The sequence below is a fragment of the Dendrobium catenatum genome, unplaced genomic scaffold (genome assembly GCF_001605985.2).
Source record: "Dendrobium catenatum unplaced genomic scaffold, ASM160598v2 fragScaff_scaffold_1220, whole genome shotgun sequence".
In the NCBI taxonomy this organism is placed as follows: Eukaryota; Viridiplantae; Streptophyta; class Magnoliopsida; order Asparagales; family Orchidaceae; genus Dendrobium; species Dendrobium catenatum.
Window position 1 is genome coordinate 4,867,541 of NW_021319682.1, and position 20,118 is coordinate 4,887,658.

At 40.1% G+C, this 20,118-nt stretch overlaps 1 protein-coding gene across 1 annotated transcript in view; it reads left to right on the plus strand.

The window, feature by feature from the left end:
* LOC110101239 (auxin transport protein BIG) overlaps positions 1-20,118 on the plus strand; it is a 41,577-nt gene that overhangs the window by 16,266 nt on the left and 5,193 nt on the right. Inside the window, exons 7-10 of the mRNA XM_020829045.2 lie at positions 13,968-14,202; positions 14,317-18,870; positions 18,954-19,176; positions 19,586-19,990. Coding sequence (XP_020684704.1) covers positions 13,968-14,202; positions 14,317-18,870; positions 18,954-19,176; positions 19,586-19,990 — 5,417 coding nt within the window. The remainder of the gene's footprint in view (positions 1-13,967; positions 14,203-14,316; positions 18,871-18,953; positions 19,177-19,585; positions 19,991-20,118) is intronic.

A 20,118-nucleotide genomic window follows, 5' to 3' on the forward strand; every position in this document is an offset into this window, starting at 1 on the left:
GGGTTCTTTTGGCGGAGCTTGGAATTCTAGTGGTGGAAACGATTGGATGAAGTGTTGGAGGAATGGATCTCGGGTGAAGATTGTCGTGGAGAAAAGGAGAACCAAAATTTAGAAAAGAAAATAATAAGATAACACGAACCACGAGTCGAGGACGCTTCCAACGACTGGTGGGTATTGCAAACGCTCACCTTGAGCTCAATCACCCTTCTCTAGCCCTCATGCAAGAAGAAGAAGATAACATAAAATTTCATTCAAATATTCATTAACCTCATACAATGATACATGACCCCTATATATAGGTCATGAGATACAAGAAAATAAAAGCATAAATAATGACTAAATCGCCCTCGGGGCCCCAACATGACTCACTCACACACAAGGGTAAAACAGGAATACTGAAAACTGAAAATGCATGAATAACTAAAAATATAAGCTCTGAATCGTGGCCATCGATCGGCGATGCTTCCGGCGAAATACGTGTCTGAACCGTTGATCGATGACCTCATCAGTTTGTGCAAGTGTGAGATAAGAGATTGCAAGAAAATGGACCATGTTCTTCAATATTTCGACTTCCTTTTTAGGTTTGCTTGATTACCTTTGGACCTAATTTATTTATCATTATAAATAGGTCATGTCATTGCTTTCAAAAATTTTAAGCACAATAAGATGTACTAGGGTTTTTACTAACTACTATGTTGCATGGATACGCCTATTTATGAGGCTTGCTGTATCGGACACGTGTCGGATACGGATACGCCTCCGATACGGCACGGATACATGCCGAATACGGCTTTACCGTGTCCAATTAAATTTGATCGGACACACATATCGCTTGTTACTCGGTACTGCTCAGTGCTGCTCGATACCGCTCGGTACCGAGCGATGCTAGAACTCAATACTTCTTGGTACTCAGTACCGCTCGGTACTTGTCGGTATTGCTCGGTACCGAGCGATACTAGAACTCAGTACTGCTAGAACTCAGTACTGCTCGGTACTTGGTACTGCTCGGTACTGTTTGGTATCGCTCGGTACCGAGTGATACTAGAACTCAGTACCGCTCGGTACCGGAACTCGATACCAGAATTCGGTACCGCTCGGTACAGAGGGGTAGCGAATGGTACAAAGCAGTGCCGAGAAGGTAGAGAAAACTTTAAAGCAACTCTTACAATAAAAATTTTATGTGCAGCGCTCCCTTGGAGTGGTCGAACCCCGCCAGGGGGCAGCGCCCCCTTGGACCCTCGGCATAGGCCCAACATATCTATACTTTTTATTAAAAATTTCATGTTTCAAATTCATGTGGATTAATTGTGTCAATCTTTTGTACTTTTAATTAAAAACTTCATCTACTGGATAATTTATGTTTTTGTTTTTGTTGTTGTATTAGACATTTAAATATTTAATGCTTACTTTTATTTTGATATTATAAGATACAATGCTAGTAATGCTACAAATGATGTTGCTTTCAATTTTTTTTTGTCATTTCAAATATTATGCTTTGATTAATTTGTTATTTTTTATGTATGATTTATATATTATAATGCCGTATCCACGCAGTATCTGTATCCTGTATGTTTTAGAATTGCCGTGTCCCGTATCCGTATCGTGTTGTATCCATGTCGCCGTATCCGTATCGGTGCAACATAGACTAACTAGAACATCTTTGAATTGTATATCATATATACATCTATTGTCGTCTAGGGTTTTGGTGATTTGGGGGAGAAAGGTGAGGGTGTGGAATTTTAAAATTGTTAGGTAATATTATTTACATTAATGAAATAATATATATTAATTAAAATATAAAATTGATTTAATAATTTATATTAAATAAAAAAAATTTAATTTGTATAAATAAATCTTATTTTTGATTTAATTAAATTAAGTATAATTAATTTTGTTTAATTTCTTTTATAAACAATTAAGTAATGATTAATTAGGAAGTGTACAAATATAAGAAATAATAAATATGTAAAACATGTAAATTAATATAAAGAATATAAAGTATGTTATCATAGCATCATTTATTCCACTCAAATATATTAAATTACATATTTGTAATTTTATGTAATAATACAAGTAGCACCGCATAAACAACATTAGAAATGTAACTTCACACACATTTACACTCTAAAATAACCTTAATTGTAATTTTCGGTGTTAACTTTAAATGTGAATTTTGACCTTGAGATCCTTTTGGATCAATTTTCAATAGTCTAAGGATCAAATTTGAGCATTGCAATACTTTGGAACTACATTGGTCACTTACTAATAGTTGAAAGTTTATTTTGATCTTTTTCTCATTTTCAATTTTCGAAAGCAAAAAAAAAAAAAAACTTTATAATTAATGACGCGATGTATTAATTCTTAAAAACTCAGAATATGCTCGTAAGATTAAGCGACCAACTAGAGTGATAGGTGGAGGCAGTGTGAAGCAGAGAGTATGAAGGTGTGATATTGAGAAGCATTCTTGAGAAGAATCTTTTGATTGAGAATCTACTCGTATCAATAATGATAACTGATGAAAAGTTTAGAAAAATTAGTTTGTGAGGGTGAAAAAAATAACCATATAAGTTGATTAGCTTCAACCAAAGAAAATGAAGAATTAATGACCAGTGACTCAATGATTACAAGAAAATAATGAGTAGAAGCAAATGATTATGCTTAGTTATTGTGACAAATGTTGAAGCAAATCATAAAATTTCTACTAACATTTCACTCTTAGCAAGAGCCGAGGGCACAACGCTACTACGCGATGCGATGATGTGATGCAATATGATTGCTCTACTACTTGCGCTTTACTATTAAGTGATGCAAAATGCCAACACATTGATTCACTTATTGACCCCAACAACATATTAAAAAAAATAAAATAAAATCATTACATGCCTGCTGAAATCCGAAGCCCATCCTGCAAATCCTGCTCGAAAGTTGTTGTTTGCTACAATGTCGCATCCTACGACTCTGCAAATGACGCCGAAACTCTTCATTTACGCGTGCTTTGCCTCCATCATGCTCTGCTCGCGTTAATAAATCAACAACAAGAATCTTCGACTAGTTTTCTTCGGCCTTCGACGCAACGAGCAATAAGCCCTCGTTTTCCTCTGCCGCATCTTCTCGTCCCATTCGAACTCCCTGCAACCATCCTCCAGCCCGTCAAAGAACCTTCACCCGATCATCCTCGCATCTACGACTGAACTATTGTGTCGCTCACAAGCTCCAGGCCGCACGATCCCATCACTATGTCGAACACAAGCTGTGCCCTACTCCCATTTGCTTACTTATGTCGGATCCACCCGACATCCTTTTGCTTTCACGCCTTTGCCACTCGATCCTCTATAGCCGCAAGCAGCTCCGTCCAACACCAAGCCTCTTGATTTCCTCCCATACCCGAAACTTCCATCCACCTCCAATGCCTCATCCGACCTCAACAGACGAAACCAACCTATTGGCCTATAGCTCTTAACCAGTCGAACCCATAGCAGCCGATCCATTTGCCGCAAGCTGCCTGACATAGCCGATGAACGTCAGCCACCCGACTTTGTGCTGCAAGCCCTTTGCATAATTGATCCCTTTGCCCGACTTCAACTTAGCGGAATGTGGCCTGATCTCTATTCAACCTCAACCGAACTTCAGTGACCAGACGACCTCCCTGCCGTAGGCCTTGCCTGATCTCTTCAAGTCGCAACTCTTCATGTGACGACCTCTACCCACCTTATTACCTAGCCGAGCCCCTCTTAGCCCGTTAACTTGGCTCAACCCGCCAGACGTGTGATCGAGCCCTATCCGACCTGCGTACCTGACTCTTAAGGTATAAATATATTTAGTTATTAATTAATTAATTAATTGCCTAGGGTAACGGCAGGCGACAGCGGCAGCACCGGGACGTGATGCAGCGAGCCAACGACGCAGCAGACTCTTCGGGTTCGGGACGCACATGCACGGCGCGCGACTCGACGCTTCGCCACTTCGGCCTTCAGGACTTGACTCGACGCTACGGAGTTCGGGCAGCACACGTCACTCGATGCTTCGGGCGACACCGCGCAGACAGCACGCGAACTCTGGTTCGACCGGGCGGCAGACGCGGGCAGAGGGATTTCGGGTCATTTTCGGGTTGGTGGGTCAACCCGAACTCGACCCGTTTTTTGAAACAGGTCAGTTTGGCTTACCCGAACCCGACCCTTTCACAAACGGTCGACTCGAACCCGACCCTTTCACAAACGGGTCGACCCGAACCCGGATTTTTCCGGGTCGGGTTTCGGGTCGTGTCAAAAATTGACACCCCTAGGTGGCACTTTTAAGTTCCCTTAACCGCTCTTGTTGCGCAGGGGAAAGAAAATTGTGCGTTTTCAAACAGGTATTTCGAAGACCCATACATTCTCTCATAGCATGGTTGGATTGAATAAATGTGGCCGTGGTGTCACCCGACACTTAAAGTGCTCATGTCTGGATATTGTCAGATTTTTCAGTAAATAGGGGACTTGAATTGAGCTGAATACAGGGGACTTGAACTTAAACGAACAACAAAGAATAGAACTCAATTGAAATAACAAGGAATTGGACCTATATGCATACTCAAATTAAAGATATAATCAAATAAAAGTTGCAATGTGAAGATACAACTTGATAATAATTGAACATAAATGAGTAAATAGGGGACCTGCAGTGAATATTTTATTTCATAAAATGTGCTTTAGCAGAAGACCTGTAATGAACACGATAGCTCGCTGACGAGCAAGGCATTATAACGTGCACAATAGTCCACCTACGAACAATTACAAGGAGTATATGATAAATGCTACGGTTCACCTAGGGATGTGTATAAGAGAATTGCAACAAAGTATATAGTCCACCTATGAATATGAATAGGAGGTACGTGGTGAACAAACTCTCAAGTGCATGTGAGCAATGGATAGCATAATCAAAATGACTTATGATACATAACTAATCAGGTTACAAATGAAGACGAGTGAGCCATAAGCACTAACAAAGAAAGACCCTTGATGAATATACTAATACATTGAACAAATATTGGATTTGAAATGAACATATGCTAGCTTCATGTAGCAAATGCTAGGGTATCCGTTCAATCTACAATAGTTCTACGACAAATGTATATAAGCAACATGCAATGAATACTCAGGATATTAATATAGCCAACAACAACTTAGTCGCAAGCAAACACATCTATCTTCTATAAACAGAAGGATTCAATGTACAATGAATGCAACAATGTTATACGATTAATGTCAAGACACAAACAAATGCATTTAAACACCAACAAGCAATGATGTTCGTATCAGTCAACCAACGAGCTTGTATACAGAAGATTGAAAGCACTAATGAAGGGAGCCATTAGTGGATGTAATGGTTGATATGCAAAGAAGATGGTAATCCCTTAACAAAATATGCTTGGGAAGAGTATAATGAACATGACTTGTTTGTAGCCAATGCAAATTAGCTTGCAAATGGATTCATTAATCTGTCTGCAAGGAATGATGATAGATGAATGTGATGATCCCTCCACACAAGCATTTCTAAAGCAATTGCACCAAACATAATGCATTATCTGCATACAAATTGAAATGGCAAATTCATGGTGAACATGGCACATCGTATACAAACAAAGGTGACAAATTGACAGTAAATACGAGCACATACCGGTAGTTTTCTTTGAACACAAAATCAATGCATGATGAATGTAGCAACTCGTTAGCTAACGTGCATGAAAAGATTGTTGACAAATGTAGCTTAGCTGACATTCAACATCAAGTTACAAATGAGCACACCGGTCAACATGCAAAAGAATATATTAGCCTCCTACAAACATACACATGCAACAACATGTTAACATCCTACAGTTGACGCCAAGCAAATTTTTAAGCTATTTACTAGCGAAGGAAGTTAGCAGATGATGAATGCAACAACTCACTAGCAACAAATGTGAATGAAGAATATAGTATGAATCGAAATAAAAGGGGAAAGGATATGGTGAAAATATCCTGCTTGCAGTCAATAGCAATTGACTGACAAATAAGTGCACTAGCTCGTTTTTGAACGACGATGATGGATGGGCTATAGATCTAATAGCCTCCCGACGATTAATATCAACCAGCTTGCAAATGCATGATGTAGCTCCTACAAATGCTAAAATTCATATGCAACAGACATGATGAAATCCCTGCAAGCACTGAGGAGGTGTTGCAACAAATTCATTTTCAATCTTCAATTAATGAGAGTCAATATAAAAAGAATGTGATCATTCATTAGTTAATATGCATAAAGACATTGGCGATGAGTGTAGTGATAGGAAACAATTGTAGTTTTCAAGTATTTCCTATCAATATTTGGAAAACAGCGAGAAAATAGCAGAAATTCTGCTGTCTACAACAGAAAACAGTAGAAGACAGAGGGATTTGAGTGGAAATCTGAAATAAAACCAAGCAAAACACTTGTATTTCACTAATAGATGAATAAAAATAGCAAGATACACTTAATCCTCAATTCGAGAGGAGGATCTATCTCTCCCAAATCTCTAGACGTCGCTAGAGCCCAAAGAAAACCTAGATCTAAGAGATCTCAAATTTCAGCCAAATTCCAGATGCCCCAAACCCTAGAAAAATCAACTACTTAATGCATACAATTCAAAAGGAATTCCCTAAACAGTCCCTGCAATCAATTTCCCTCCTAAACTCCCTCAAATTTCCTTCCCGAAACCATCCCGCAAGGCGCGCATCTCGCACGGCTTCTGCCCAGGCGGAAGTTTTCTCTGTTGTTTTTTGCGATTTCGCCCGTGAACCGGTCCCGCCTGGACCGGCTGGACCGGTCCAGTGGACCGGTCTAACAATACTCCCCTCCCAAAGATCCACCTTGTCTGCAAGGTGGAAAGACGACACCCTCCATTCCTTCTTCATCACAAACAGTAAGAACTTGAAGAGTTCGGTCCTTACACCTGTGCCCCGGCGTATACCTCTCGTCACATCTGAAACAAAGCCCTTTTGTCCTCTTCTCCTGTAATTCTGTCTCAGTGAGCTTCTTGAAGTTATCCCCACTCCCTCCTACTGGCTTCTCCCTGGTGATCTCATTATTGTTGACTGATGCAGGCCCCTTTTGTGCTAAAAGAGTGGTCGTAGTCTTGTAAGAGCCTCCTGAGCTGCTGCTCCTAGCTCCCTTCTCCAGGTTATTCTGATTTTCTACCAGCTGTGCCAACTTCATTGCCTCCTCCAAGTCACTAGGCATCAGAACTTTAACTGCCGCTCGGATCTCTGCCTTCAACCCCTTCATGAAATTCCCCTCCAATACGCTATCTGATAATCGCTCCACCCTACTAGCCAGGTGCTCGAACCGATCACGGTAGTCATCTACTGATCCCTCCTGCACCAGAGCAAAGAACTGCTCATAGAAATCTCCTCCCCGGTCGGTTTGGAAACGTTCTATTATGCAGTTTTTGAATTCCCTCCAATTCCTGATAGGCTCCCTCCTGTCACGCCACTGGTATCATGGCAAAGCCTTTCCTTCCAGACACAATCCTGCCGCCGTCAGCTTCTCATCCTCTGTCAACCCATTGACCGCAAAGTAACGCTCCACCTTGTAGATCCAGCCATGGCCGTCTTCCCCCTCGAAAACGGGCATCTTCAATTTCCTCACCTTGGGATCTCCCCGGTATCCTCCATAGCCTCCCATTCCCCTCAGAGGAAGCGTTCCCCAATTGTCCCGATCGTCCCTCCGACGAATATACTCTAACCCCTCTTCATACTCACCTCTCCTCCCTTCAACATCATCACCTCGACGCTGAATACCTTCAAATTCAGCACCTCGACGATGACGTTCCTCCCTTCTTCCTTCAAAATCCCCCCCTCGACGCTGAATTCTTTCGAATTCAGCACCTCGGCGATGCGATCCCTCTCTTCTCCCACCAAAATCAGCCCCCCTTCTGTCATATCCCATGCTCATCTCTTCCCTCGAAAGGGGCTCTAAAGGAGGCATGTCGTTCTCTTCCTCTAGGATCTCCACCTCCACATTTCTCCTCCCCCGCAAGGGGTTCGGATTTCCTCCCATGCCATGGCCGTCGGCGATCTCTCTTACTTCCGATGTCGCCGGATTGGTTTTCATCTCAAGTAGTTTCTTCAACATTTCCTCCATTGCGGTGAACTTCCCCTCCAACCTTTCATTGTTGGAGGTGATTTGATTTTGAAGGTTGAAAAATCTTTCCTCCAAATCGGCTTTCAATTGGCCGACTTCGCCTTCCAAGATGTCAACCTTCTTTCCGGCCATCTTTCTTCCCCCAAAGAAAACCTAGATCTAAGAGATCTCAAATTTCAGCCAAATTCCAGATGCCACAAACCCTAGAAAAATCAACTACTTAATGCATACAATTCAAAAGGAATTCCCTAAACAGTCCCTGCAATCAATTTCCCTCCTAAACTCCCTCAAATTTCCTTCTCGAAATCGTCCCGCAAGGCGCGCGTCTCGCGCGGCTTCCGCCCAGGCGGAAGTTTTCTTCGTTGTTTTTTGCAATTTCGCCCGTGAACCGGTCTCGCCTGGACCGGCCCAGTGTACCGGTCTAACATGTAGTTCAACCAACAATCAACCTTAAGACTATAAATGGGCATGTTGATTTGCATGAAAGTAATGGCGAAGGGCTTATTGCATAAATGATGGGTTCTCTGCGAATGTAGACATACACCCATGATGTCGCTTGCAGGCAACAGTAGGAAGCCCGACGTGTGTTAATGAATGGCTTATAGGTAATAGTTGGAGATCTAGAATGCACGCAATATTCTCCACATAGACGATAACAAGCCACTACAAGGATCCTAGGACGCTCCAACATTCTTTCAGCCAACATCGACCAGTTTGCGAATAAAAGCTATAGTCCATTACTAGTGCTGAAAATTAATATGCAATGAATGCGGTAACGACCTACAATCCACATCAAGACACAAGCAAATGCATCTGATCTTGCAAGTAATGAAGTTGATAGGGATACTCATTGATGAAGCAAGAATGATATATATCAAATGCAACGGGTTGCAATGCACGTTGCATATTTCATACAAGAAAAGATAATACACTTGTGAAGCATATGAGCCCCTACAAGCCGCTGTAGAAGACCCTTCATTCATATAATGATCCTATCTACAAATGATGAGGGTGAATGTGACGGACCCTCTACAGACAAGAGATGGAAGATCATGATGGATGTGAGTGTCCACTAAAAATGATGGAAGGCGCATCATATGCATAGTAATATACATATACGGGTGATAATCAATAAGTTGTGGATGTCACAACACCCTTACAATTAATCACCATTCAATGACCAACAAATATGTCGATCCATTGTAAGCATGGAGGTGATATGCAGCAAATGCAAATGCCTACAAACCGTCGTAGGAGACCTATCATGTACACAAAGTGTTATCCACAAGCAAATACAAAAGAGCCACATCAAATGCAAGAAAATAGAAGGAGATTAGTTAGTGCGCAATAATCTACATGTCCAAAACAATTTTCAACCCGTATTGCGACACCATGTCACCAGATCCACAACCTCCTTACAAGCGAACAAAAGACGTCTACTGGTTCCAAGACAGAATCCTGCATGCCTATCGGCAATAATCACTTGCATAGCCAGCTATAATTGAATATTGCAAAATGCTCTCACACATACACCGCAACAGGAATATAAGCAGGCAAAATATGTTTACAAATTCCCACTTAAATGCAACACCACGCTATTGAATACGCGTCACTCATACAAGCGGACAAAAGACGTTTGCAAACTCTCAAATAGAGCGTCGTGCACCTTCAATTGACAGTTGCCCGCACAACTGACCGACGTTAAACATTCCAAAAATACCCCCACCATACATTGTAATGTGTATGCACACAAACACAGAAGTGAACGTGCAAGAGCCATAACACACGGGTGAAAGTGTAAATGTACATGCAATTATGTAAGCATAATACAAGAAAATATATTTACAATTGTACACCTGCATGGGCCCCGGCGAGCATGTTATGGGTACACACGTGACGTCTGAGGATGCTGCGTGGGTCTAGAAATGAATCTAAATCCGGGCCCGATCCTTCTATGTGAATGGATAGGAGTTGACACAGCTCGAACTGTCAAACAAATATACAATCACGGCATTGACCAGTATATTTTGTTTTATAACTCATATTAGGCTTTCAAGGTATATTAAGGGAAAGTTTCATTGTTAAAGACATAAAACCTACATTAAACCTGATCTTCTATTAGCGGGCGAACAGAATTGACACGGTTCAAATGATAAACATACAAATTATTTAAGATACCCCAATGATGGTTGTGTTGAACGTATATCTCAACCGGAGGGGTTAGTTTCAAATATTCAAAACCCCATCCAAATGCCCATAAAATCCAAAATTCCAAAATCATCCAAGATCAAAATATTTAAAATTGAAATAAAACATCAAAACACTTAAAACAAAACCCATCCACCCTCTGCAACAGTTTGTTGAGGTGGATAAATTCAAATATCACTTTAGCTAACAAAAAACTAATGTCGGGTCGAGAATATGACTATGATTCATTCTTAATTCGTCTCTTGTCAGCAAGGACGTGACACATGTCCTCTAACTGATGGTTTTGTCGCCAAATGCACCTCAGGTAAACGGTTATGATCGAGTCCCTATGAACCGAATGGCTTGCTGCCAAATGACACCACTAAATTATGGTCACTGCCAGATCCCGTATGCTCCCCAATGACACTAAATCCTTGAGATATGAATTAATATGATATGATCGATATGGTACAAAGCCCTCTATTATTTAAGGTGGATTCAAATTTGTCCCTTTAGACAAATACTCATCATAGGTCCACAAGGTACCCTTGGACAACACAACCATGGCTAGGGTTGTCAAATCGGGTCCGTGGGTTGGGTTTGGGTTTGGGTTGAAGTCGAATCTAAGTTGACTCGGGTCTAAACGAGTCTAACCCGTTTTTGCAAACGGGCACTTATTTCAACCCGGACAGGACCTGTGCGGGTTATTGGATTGACCCGACCTGACCCGCAAATCCATTTTGATTCAAAAATATTATAAATATGTAATTCTTCTAGTGATTTATCTGTTAACCTTTCTTATCATAGGAAGAAAAAACTAATAATAATAATAAAATTATTGGATGGCACTAAAAACGAAATAGTAGAAGTGGAATTGGCATAAACAACCTACTTTAATTACTCATTAAGACCATTATTATAATGCTTTTTCCACTGCTTAACCGCTTCTAAAGATAGAATTTCTGCATGGGTCCTGCCCCCCAATCAACCGTCTAGATTTAAGAGACAAAGATCTCTATTTTCTTCTCCATCAATTCCAGCGGTGCATCCAACAGCTCCCTTCTCTTCATCTCTTATTTTATGCGCCTTAATTAATACGCTAAATAAAGTCTTAATTGCAAGCATTTATGACTCGACTCTCGAGTGGCGGATAGATGGCCTGACGTGACTGCAGGATGGCTGGACTGATGTGAGGTAGGCGAGCTCTCGGAGTGACTTTCGTTCGATTGGAGCAAGGCAGACTCGGTTTGCCGTTTGCGGGAGGGGCGGCAGTCGGCAATAGACGGTCACATTCCCGGGTCAAAACGGGTTGATTTCGGGTTTTCCGGTCAACACGAACCTGACCCGATTTTACAAACGGGTTGAAAACTCGAACCCGAATCCGACCCGTATAACAAATGGGTTGATCCGAACCCAAAATTTTTTAGTTGACCCAAACCTGAATGTGGATTTTAGTTCTTTGTTTGAAATTGGGAACTGAAACTTGCATTTTTTTTACCAAATCTGGGAGAATTTTATAAAAATAATCCGTTTGGCCTTTTGGGTTATGACCTAAGGCATATATTCTTGCATGAATTACTGAATACTATTTTTATTTTTATTCAAATTTGTGTGTGATGGTTGGATGCAAGTTCTTGCGTGATGTAAGTTTTGGCAACAACTATTGGCAGATGTTTCTTCTTCTATCGGAGTGATGTATGGTTCTTCTTGTTGATGGCTTATGTCCCTGATCTTTTCATATAAAATCTGTAATTGATTGTGTGCGTGATTGAGATTTGTTTGAGTTTGCTAGATGTTGATTTTCTTTTTTTGTTGTGGTGAATCTTGAACTGCTTTATGGTTTTCAGTCATTTTTAAATTTGCAAAATTCTAGATTTGATGACTTTCAAATTATTAGTTGGAGCGATTGAACTTACTTTTTATTTTGCATTAAAAATATTAAATTTCACTCAAGTGAAGAGTTGGAAAACTATGAATTATGTTGAACATTTGTGTTTTTCTTTTTGCAGTCCTTGACTTTGAGATTTCCTGCACCATCAAGGGGTGAGAACCAGCTCAATTTGGTCTTAAATTGCGTTAAAGAGAGATGTTGAGAGAGGAGAGAGAGAAAGCGGTAGATAGAGAGTATGTAGGTATCAAGAAGATGTTTTGGAATGGTGTAAGAGGCTGCTCAAATGCTATAAGGCTTAGGAGGCTATATTATCAGGCATTGAAGAGAGATTTAGGGTCATTAATAATACGAGAGAGAAAGGGGTTTTGTTAACCTAATTTGTTTGTAAGAGGGGAATTACCATGAGAGAGATGGGAGATTGCTTTGCTGTTGTTTCACACAGGAAAGAGGAAGAGAGTCCTTGAAAAAGAGAGAAGTTTTCGAGAAAATTCAAAGGGTGAGAAATGGTTGATAAGGGATTTTGTTTTGTCTTAAATTTGGTTTGAGAGAAAAGTTGATAGAGATGGAGAGAGTGGGATAGTTAGAATTTGGCCCTATGACATCTCATATCAGAAAGGGGTGATAAGGGGCTAAATTGGTCTTAAATTGGGTTAGAGGAAAAGTTGGGAGAGTTGAGATAGAGATTGGTAGAGAGGAGATGGGGGTGTCAAATTGATGTGTTTAAGGGAGATGGGAGGTGGTGGACCAAAAATAAGGCTTAGTTTCGAGGTGTTTTATTTGGCACAGGGGAGAGATTTAGATTCGATAACAATGAGAGAGAGAAAGCGGTTTTATTAAGTTAACTTGTTTGTGAGAGGAGAGGTAGGATGACTTTTCAAAGCCGAAGGCTTGTATCCATGCGCTTCATATTAGCCGCTCTTAGCAATATAGCCATCCTTACCCTATCACGTCAAACCCACAAGCCTCTTATCCATTCTCACTCGATTGTAGCGGGGGAGCAAGTCTAAATAGAAAAACTCCTATTGGGTTTAAGAATAATCAGGCTCGAATTGATGACTTCCACAACGTAAAGGTGACACTCTACTGAGTGATGGAGAGTGCTTTGCAGCTATTTCACGTGGGTGCGAGGAAGAGTGTTGTTGAAAAAAGAAAAAAAAGTTAATTATGATGTTCATGGGAGATAAGAAAAGAAAGGAAGGAGACTATTCTATTTGAATGGGGAAGAGAAAAAGGCTGAGCTAACCAACAAACAACAGAGTTAATCATGGAAATGTCATCATCTTTCGTAGAATGATAATCCAAACTTTAAGTATCTATTTACAGCATTAACTGGATCTTTAAGTCTAATCCACAACCCATTATTATCCAGATGTTTAAAAAAAATCATACATTAATTATAGAATAATAAAAATAACTAGAAAAATAATAAAACTGTCCAAACATCATATATTTTAAATAAGCCATTCCCGATTAATTTAATTTCATAAAATTAAAATAATTTTTGGTTCAAATGACATTGCGGTGATGCTGAGAAATTGATTGATGTTCTCCATCAATACATCGTTAATTGATCAACCACTGCATTTTCTTTCTGGAATTATTATTAATTTATTGCTCCATAATTGCCCAAGCCACTTGTTATTGCTTTATTTAACTTAGTGTAGGTTCTAGAATTTGACTTTTAACAGGACATAATGGCGAAAAAGAATTCATGTAGTGGGACAAAGGTTTGATATTGTTATTGTTGTTGTAGGTTCTGGAGTAGTGGATGGGCTGATGCAAGTCTTGTGGGGTATTTTGGACACGGAGAGACCTCAAACACAAACAATCAATCACATTGTAATACCTGCTGTGGAGCTTCTATATAGTTATGCTGAATGCCTAGCTTTACATGGAATCGAAGCCTCTGAACATTCTGTAGCACCAGCAGTTTCATTGCTGAAGAAACTTCTTTTTTCTCCTTACGAAGAAGTCCAGACGTCATGCAGGTGTTTTTGAGCTTTTTTTATTGAAGTTTTGTTCATCCTTATAAATCTTTTTCATTGCTTTGTATTTTTAATATGATTTAATAGTATGTTCTCACCTGTTTGTCTCGATTCCAGTTTGGCTATGTCGTCCAGGCTGCTTCAAGTTCCTTTTCCAAAGCAGACAATGTTAGCTACTGATGATACTACAGAAAATTCTGCAGCACAGGTTCCTTCTAGTGGAGTTGCTAATGGAGGTAATGCACAGATCATGATTGAGGAAGATTCTACAACTTCGTCTGTACAGTACTGTTGTGATGGCTGCTCAACAGTTCCTATATTACGCCGGCGATGGCATTGCAATGTATGCCCAGATTTTGACTTGTGTGAGGCTTGTTATGAAGTTCTAGATGCTGATCGCCTCCCTCCTCCACATTCCAGAGATCACCCAATGTCTGCAATTCCCATCGAAATTGAGTCAGTTGGGGTTGATGGCAATGACATCCACTTCTCCATGGATGAATTGAATGACGTAGGCATAATGCCAATAGCTGTTGATACAAGCATGCTGAACTCTCCATCATCAGTTCATGTTTTGGAAACTAATGAAACTGGGAATTTTTCTTCATCTTTGGTTGACCAGAGAATAGTTACAATTTCAGCTTCAAAGCGTACTGTGAATTCTTTGCTGCTCCGTCAATTGCTGGAAGAGCTCAAGGGATGGATGCTGACAACTTCTGGTGTGCGGGCTATTCCTGTTATGCAGTTGTTTTACAGACTATCTTCTGCAGTTGGTGGCCCTTTTATGGATAGTTTGAACCCGGAGAATTTGGACCTAGAAAAATTTGTAAAATGGTTTTTGCATGAGATTGATCTTAGCAAACCATTTTCAGCCAAAGACCGCTCATTTTTTGGGGAAGTATCTATTCTTGTTTTCATGTACTTCACCTTAATGCTTCGGAATTGGCATCAACCTAGTGGTGACAGTTCTCTATCAAAACCGGCTGGTGCTGCTGACTCCCAAGATAAAGCATCTGTTCAGGTTCAGTTTTCATGTGTAACGCTTCCATCTCCTGATGATAAAGAAAAAAATGAGTTCACTTCACAGCTCATTCGTGCCTGCTCAATACTAAGACAGCAGTATTTTCTTAACTATTTAATGGATATATTGAGCCAACTTGTGATTATTTTTAAGTCCTCTGCGGGGAACTTTGAAAGTGGGGCAGCAGGGTCTGGTTGTGGCTCTTTGTTAAGTGTTCGAAGAGAGCTCCCAGCTGGTAATTTCTCTCCTTTCTTTTCAGATTCTTACGCCAAAACACACCGTGCTGATCTTTTTGGGGACTACCACAAACTACTGCTTGAAAACACTTTCCGCCTGGTTTATAGTTTGGTACGCCCTGAGAAGGCTGAAAAATCAGCTGATAAGGATAAAACATGTAAGATGGGCCTTGGAAAGGATTTGAAGTTAGATGGATTTCAGGATGTTCTCTGTAGTTATATTAACAATCCACAAACCGCATTTATACGTAGGTATGCTAGAAGGCTCTTCTTGCATCTATGTGGTAGCAAAACTCATTATTACAGCGTGAGAGATACATGGCAGTTCTCTAATGAGGTTAAGAAGTTGTACAAACTTGTGAATAAAACAGGATGCTTTCAAAATCTAGTGACATATGATAGAAGTGTCAAGGTTGTTAAATGTCTGTCGGCTTTGTCTGAGGTTGCTGGCGCCAGGCCCAGAAATTGGCAGAAGTACTGCTTGAAACATTCCGACTTTATACCCTTTTTGGTAAATTCAATTTTTAATTTTGGGGAAGAGTCCACCATCCAAGCTCTTAAACTTCTCAACCTTGCCTTTTTCAATGGAAGGGATCTTGGTCCCTCCATTCAAAAAGTGGATGCTGGTGATACCGGATCAAGCTCTAAAAAGGTTGGAACTCAGTCTTTAGATTCAAAAAAGAAGAGAAAGGGAGAAGAGGGAAATGAAAGTGGCTCTGACAAGTCTTTTATGGACATGGAACAAGCTGTAGAGACATTCAATGACAAAGATGGCTCTGTTTTGAAGCGATTTATTGATTCATTTTTACTGGAGTGGAATTCAGAAAGTGTTCGCCTTGAGGCTAAATGCATTTTATATGGCATCTGGCACCATGGAAAACCATCATTCAAGAAGTCTATGCTAACGGCTCTTCTAGGAAAGGTGAAATTCCTGCCAATGTATGGTCCTAACATTGTCGAGTGTATAGAACTCATGACCTGGATACTAGGAAAGGATCCTGATGGAACTATTAAGCAAATTGACACTGAACTTGTAAGTAGTTGCTTAACGTCTGATGTAATAAATGACTTATTTGATACTCTTCACTCACAGAATGAGCTCTTGGCAAATCATCCAAATTCACGTATATATAACACGTTAAGCGGTTTGGTAGATTTTGACGGTTACTATCTTGAAAGTGAACCCTGTGTAGCTTGTAGTTGTCCGGAGCTGCCTTACAGCAGGATGAAGCTGGAAAGCCTTAAATCGGAGTCAAAATTTACCGACAACCGTATAATTGTCAAATGCACTGGAAGTTATACTATCCAAACGGTGACAATGAATGTACATGATGCTCGGAAGTCTAAATCTGTGAAAGTTTTGAACTTATACTACAACAATAGGCCTGTATCCGACTTATCAGAACTAAAGAATAATTGGTTGCTGTGGAAACGTGCAAAGAGTTGCCATCTTGCTTTTAATCAGACAGAGTTGAAGGTTGAATTCCCAATTCCTATCACTGCTTGCAATTTTATGATTGAGCTGGATTCCTTCTATGAAAATCTTCAAGCTTCCTCGCTAGAGTCATTGCAGTGCCCCCGCTGTAGCAAGCCTGTGACAGACAAACATGGTCTCTGTGGCAATTGCCACGAAAATGCTTACCAATGTCGACAATGTCGTAACATCAATTATGATAATCTTGATTCTTTCCTCTGCAATGAGTGCGGTTATAGCAAGTATGGGCGCTTTGAATTCAGTTTTATGGCAAAGCAAAGCTTTTTATTTGATAATATGGAAACTGATGATGATATGAAGAAAGGTTTGGCAGCAATTGAAGCAGAATCTGAGAATGCGCATAGAAGATACCAGCAACTTGTGGGGTTTAAGAAACCTTTGCTTAAGCTTATCTCTAGCATTGGGGAGCATGAAATAGATCCACAGCAAAAGGATACTGTCCAACAAATGATGGTTTCTTTACCTGGTCCTTCTTGCAAGATAAACAGGAAAATTGCACTTATTGGCGTGCTTTATGGTGAGAAATGTAAAGCTGCTTTTGATTCTGTCAGTAAAAGTGTCCAAACCTTGCAAGGTCTCCGGAGAGTGTTGATGAATTACCTGTATGAGAAAAATACTGAAGATGTAGTCACAGCTGCAAGATTTGCTGTTCTCCGTTCTCCAAGTAACTGCTATGGATGTGCTACTACATTTGTTACACAGTGTATGGAGTTGTTGCAAGTTCTGTCGAAGTGTGGAGGCTGCAAGAAGCAACTTGTTGGTGCTGGCATCTTATCAGAGTTGTTTGAAAACAATATTCATCAAGGTCCTAAGACAGCTCGTATCCAGGCAAGGGTTGTTCTCTGTGCTTTCTCAGAAGGGGATTCTACTGCAGTGGCTGAGCTGAATGCTTTGATACAGAAGAAAGTGATGTATTGTCTAGAGCACCATCGCTCCATGGATATTGCTCTAGCAACTCGGGAAGAGCTGTTTTTACTTTCAGAGACATGTGCTTTGGTGGATGAATTCTGGGAAATAAGGCTCCGTGTTGCTTTTCAACTTCTATTTTTTTCAATTAGAGTAGGTGCAAAGCACCCTTCCATATCAGAACATGTAATTCTTCCTTGTTTAAGGATGATATCTCAGGCATGCACTCCTCCTAAAACTGATGTTGCAGAGAAGGAACAAGGAGGGAAATCAACTAACTTACAGTCTAAGAGTGACCTTGCTGTAAAACCTTTTATATCTTTGGAAAACTTTCCTGGTGGGGGCAAGTCACCTTCTGACTTACCAGAAAAACAATGGGATGGTAGTCAAAAGGCTCAGGATATTCCACTTTTGAGCTATTCTGAGTGGGAAAGGGGTGCATCATATCTTGATTTTGTTCGGAGGCAATACAAAGTCTCACTGGCAGTTAAAGTTACGACCCAAACGGCTCGTCAGGATCCTCAGAAGTCTGATTACCTAGCTCTTAAATACGGACTTAAATGGAAGCGTCTTTCTTGTAAAAGAACAGCCAAGAGCGACTTCTCATCATTTGCACTGGGTTCTTGGGTTTCAGATTTGATATTAAGTGCTTGCTCACAGTCCATAAGATCTGAAGTATGCACTCTCATCAGTTTACTATGTCCACAAGATTCACCAAGGCATTTCCAGTTGTTGAACCTACTCATGTTGCTGCTTCCTGCAACACTACCCACTGGTGAAAGTGCAGCAGAATATTTTGAGTTGTTCTTCAAAATAATAGATCCTGAAGCTGCTCGTCTTTTCTTAACTGCAAGGGGATGCCTGACTACGTTATGCGGATTAATAGGGCAGGAGGTAGGTAATGTGAATTCACAAGAGCGGAGCCTCAATATTGATATCTCACAGGGATTCATCCTCTATAAACTTGTCGAGCTGCTTAGTAAGTTTCTTGAGTTGCCTAACATTCGGGTGAGGTATGTCGGCTTTCTTCATTTATGATGTTATAATGAAGAGTTCATCCTTCCACCATCTTTATTTATTATTTTATTCCTGCCAGATTCATGAAAGACGAGCTGTTATCTCAAATGCTTGAGGCTCTCCTTGTCATTCGTGGACTAATTGTGCAAAAGACGAAACTAATAAGTGATTGCAACAAGCTTTTAAAAGATCTTTTGGATGGTCTAATGTTGGAGAGCACCGGTAACAAACGCAAGTTCATTCATGCTTGTATCTCTGGCCTTCAGAATCATGTGAAGGAGAAAAAAGGACTCACTAAGCTGGTAAGGAATGCTTAAGTTCGATTTTTTAAATGGTTCCTGGTTTGGAAAATTCTACTCAACGTTTGGACTAGTTTTTATTGCTATTTTTCCTTTAACGACCTGCTTCTAACATTCACCAACTTAATAAAACAGAAAGGGTTGAAAACAAAAAGTGAAATTTTAAGAAGAATCTTGTGGTTGTGGTTGGAAACACATTGATTCCGGCACTATTTTGCACCAAACCTTTGTCATGGGTTAACATTAAATAATGGAGACTACTATTCGCTAACGAAAAAAAAAAAAAAGTGGGGCTGGGAAATGGAAAAGATCTATTCTCATTTTTTTTATACTTGAACTTACATTTGTAATTTTTCTTGAAACTTTTTAATTTGAATTGATTGGTTTTTTTTTTTATTATGCCATTGTGCAGTTCATTTTGGAGCAGCTCTGCAATATGATATGCCCATCTAAGCCTGAGCCTGTTTATCTTCTGATTCTCAACAAGGCACATACACAAGAGGAGTTTATTAGGGGTTCCATGACGAAGAATCCTTATTCAAGCCTTGAAATTGGTCCTTTAATGAGAGATGTTAAAAACAAAATTTGTCATCAACTTGATCTCTTGGGCCTTCTTGAAGATGATTTTGGGATGGAATTGTTAGTTGCTGGAAATATAATATCACTCGACTTGAGCATTTCACAAGTATATGAGCAGGTATGGAAGAAGTATCATAGCCAATCACAAAGCAAATTGGCCAGCACTGTTACACCTTCCTCTACTGCATTCACATCAAGCCGAGATTGTCCGCCAATGACAGTAACATACAGACTCCAGGTTTGTTACCCAGATTATGAATGATAAGTTTGTTTTTGTTTCCATGTTGACTATAGCGAATTTTCATCTTTTCGTTCAATCATAATTGGTTTAGTCATAAGCAAATATGTTTGGTATGTTACAGTAAT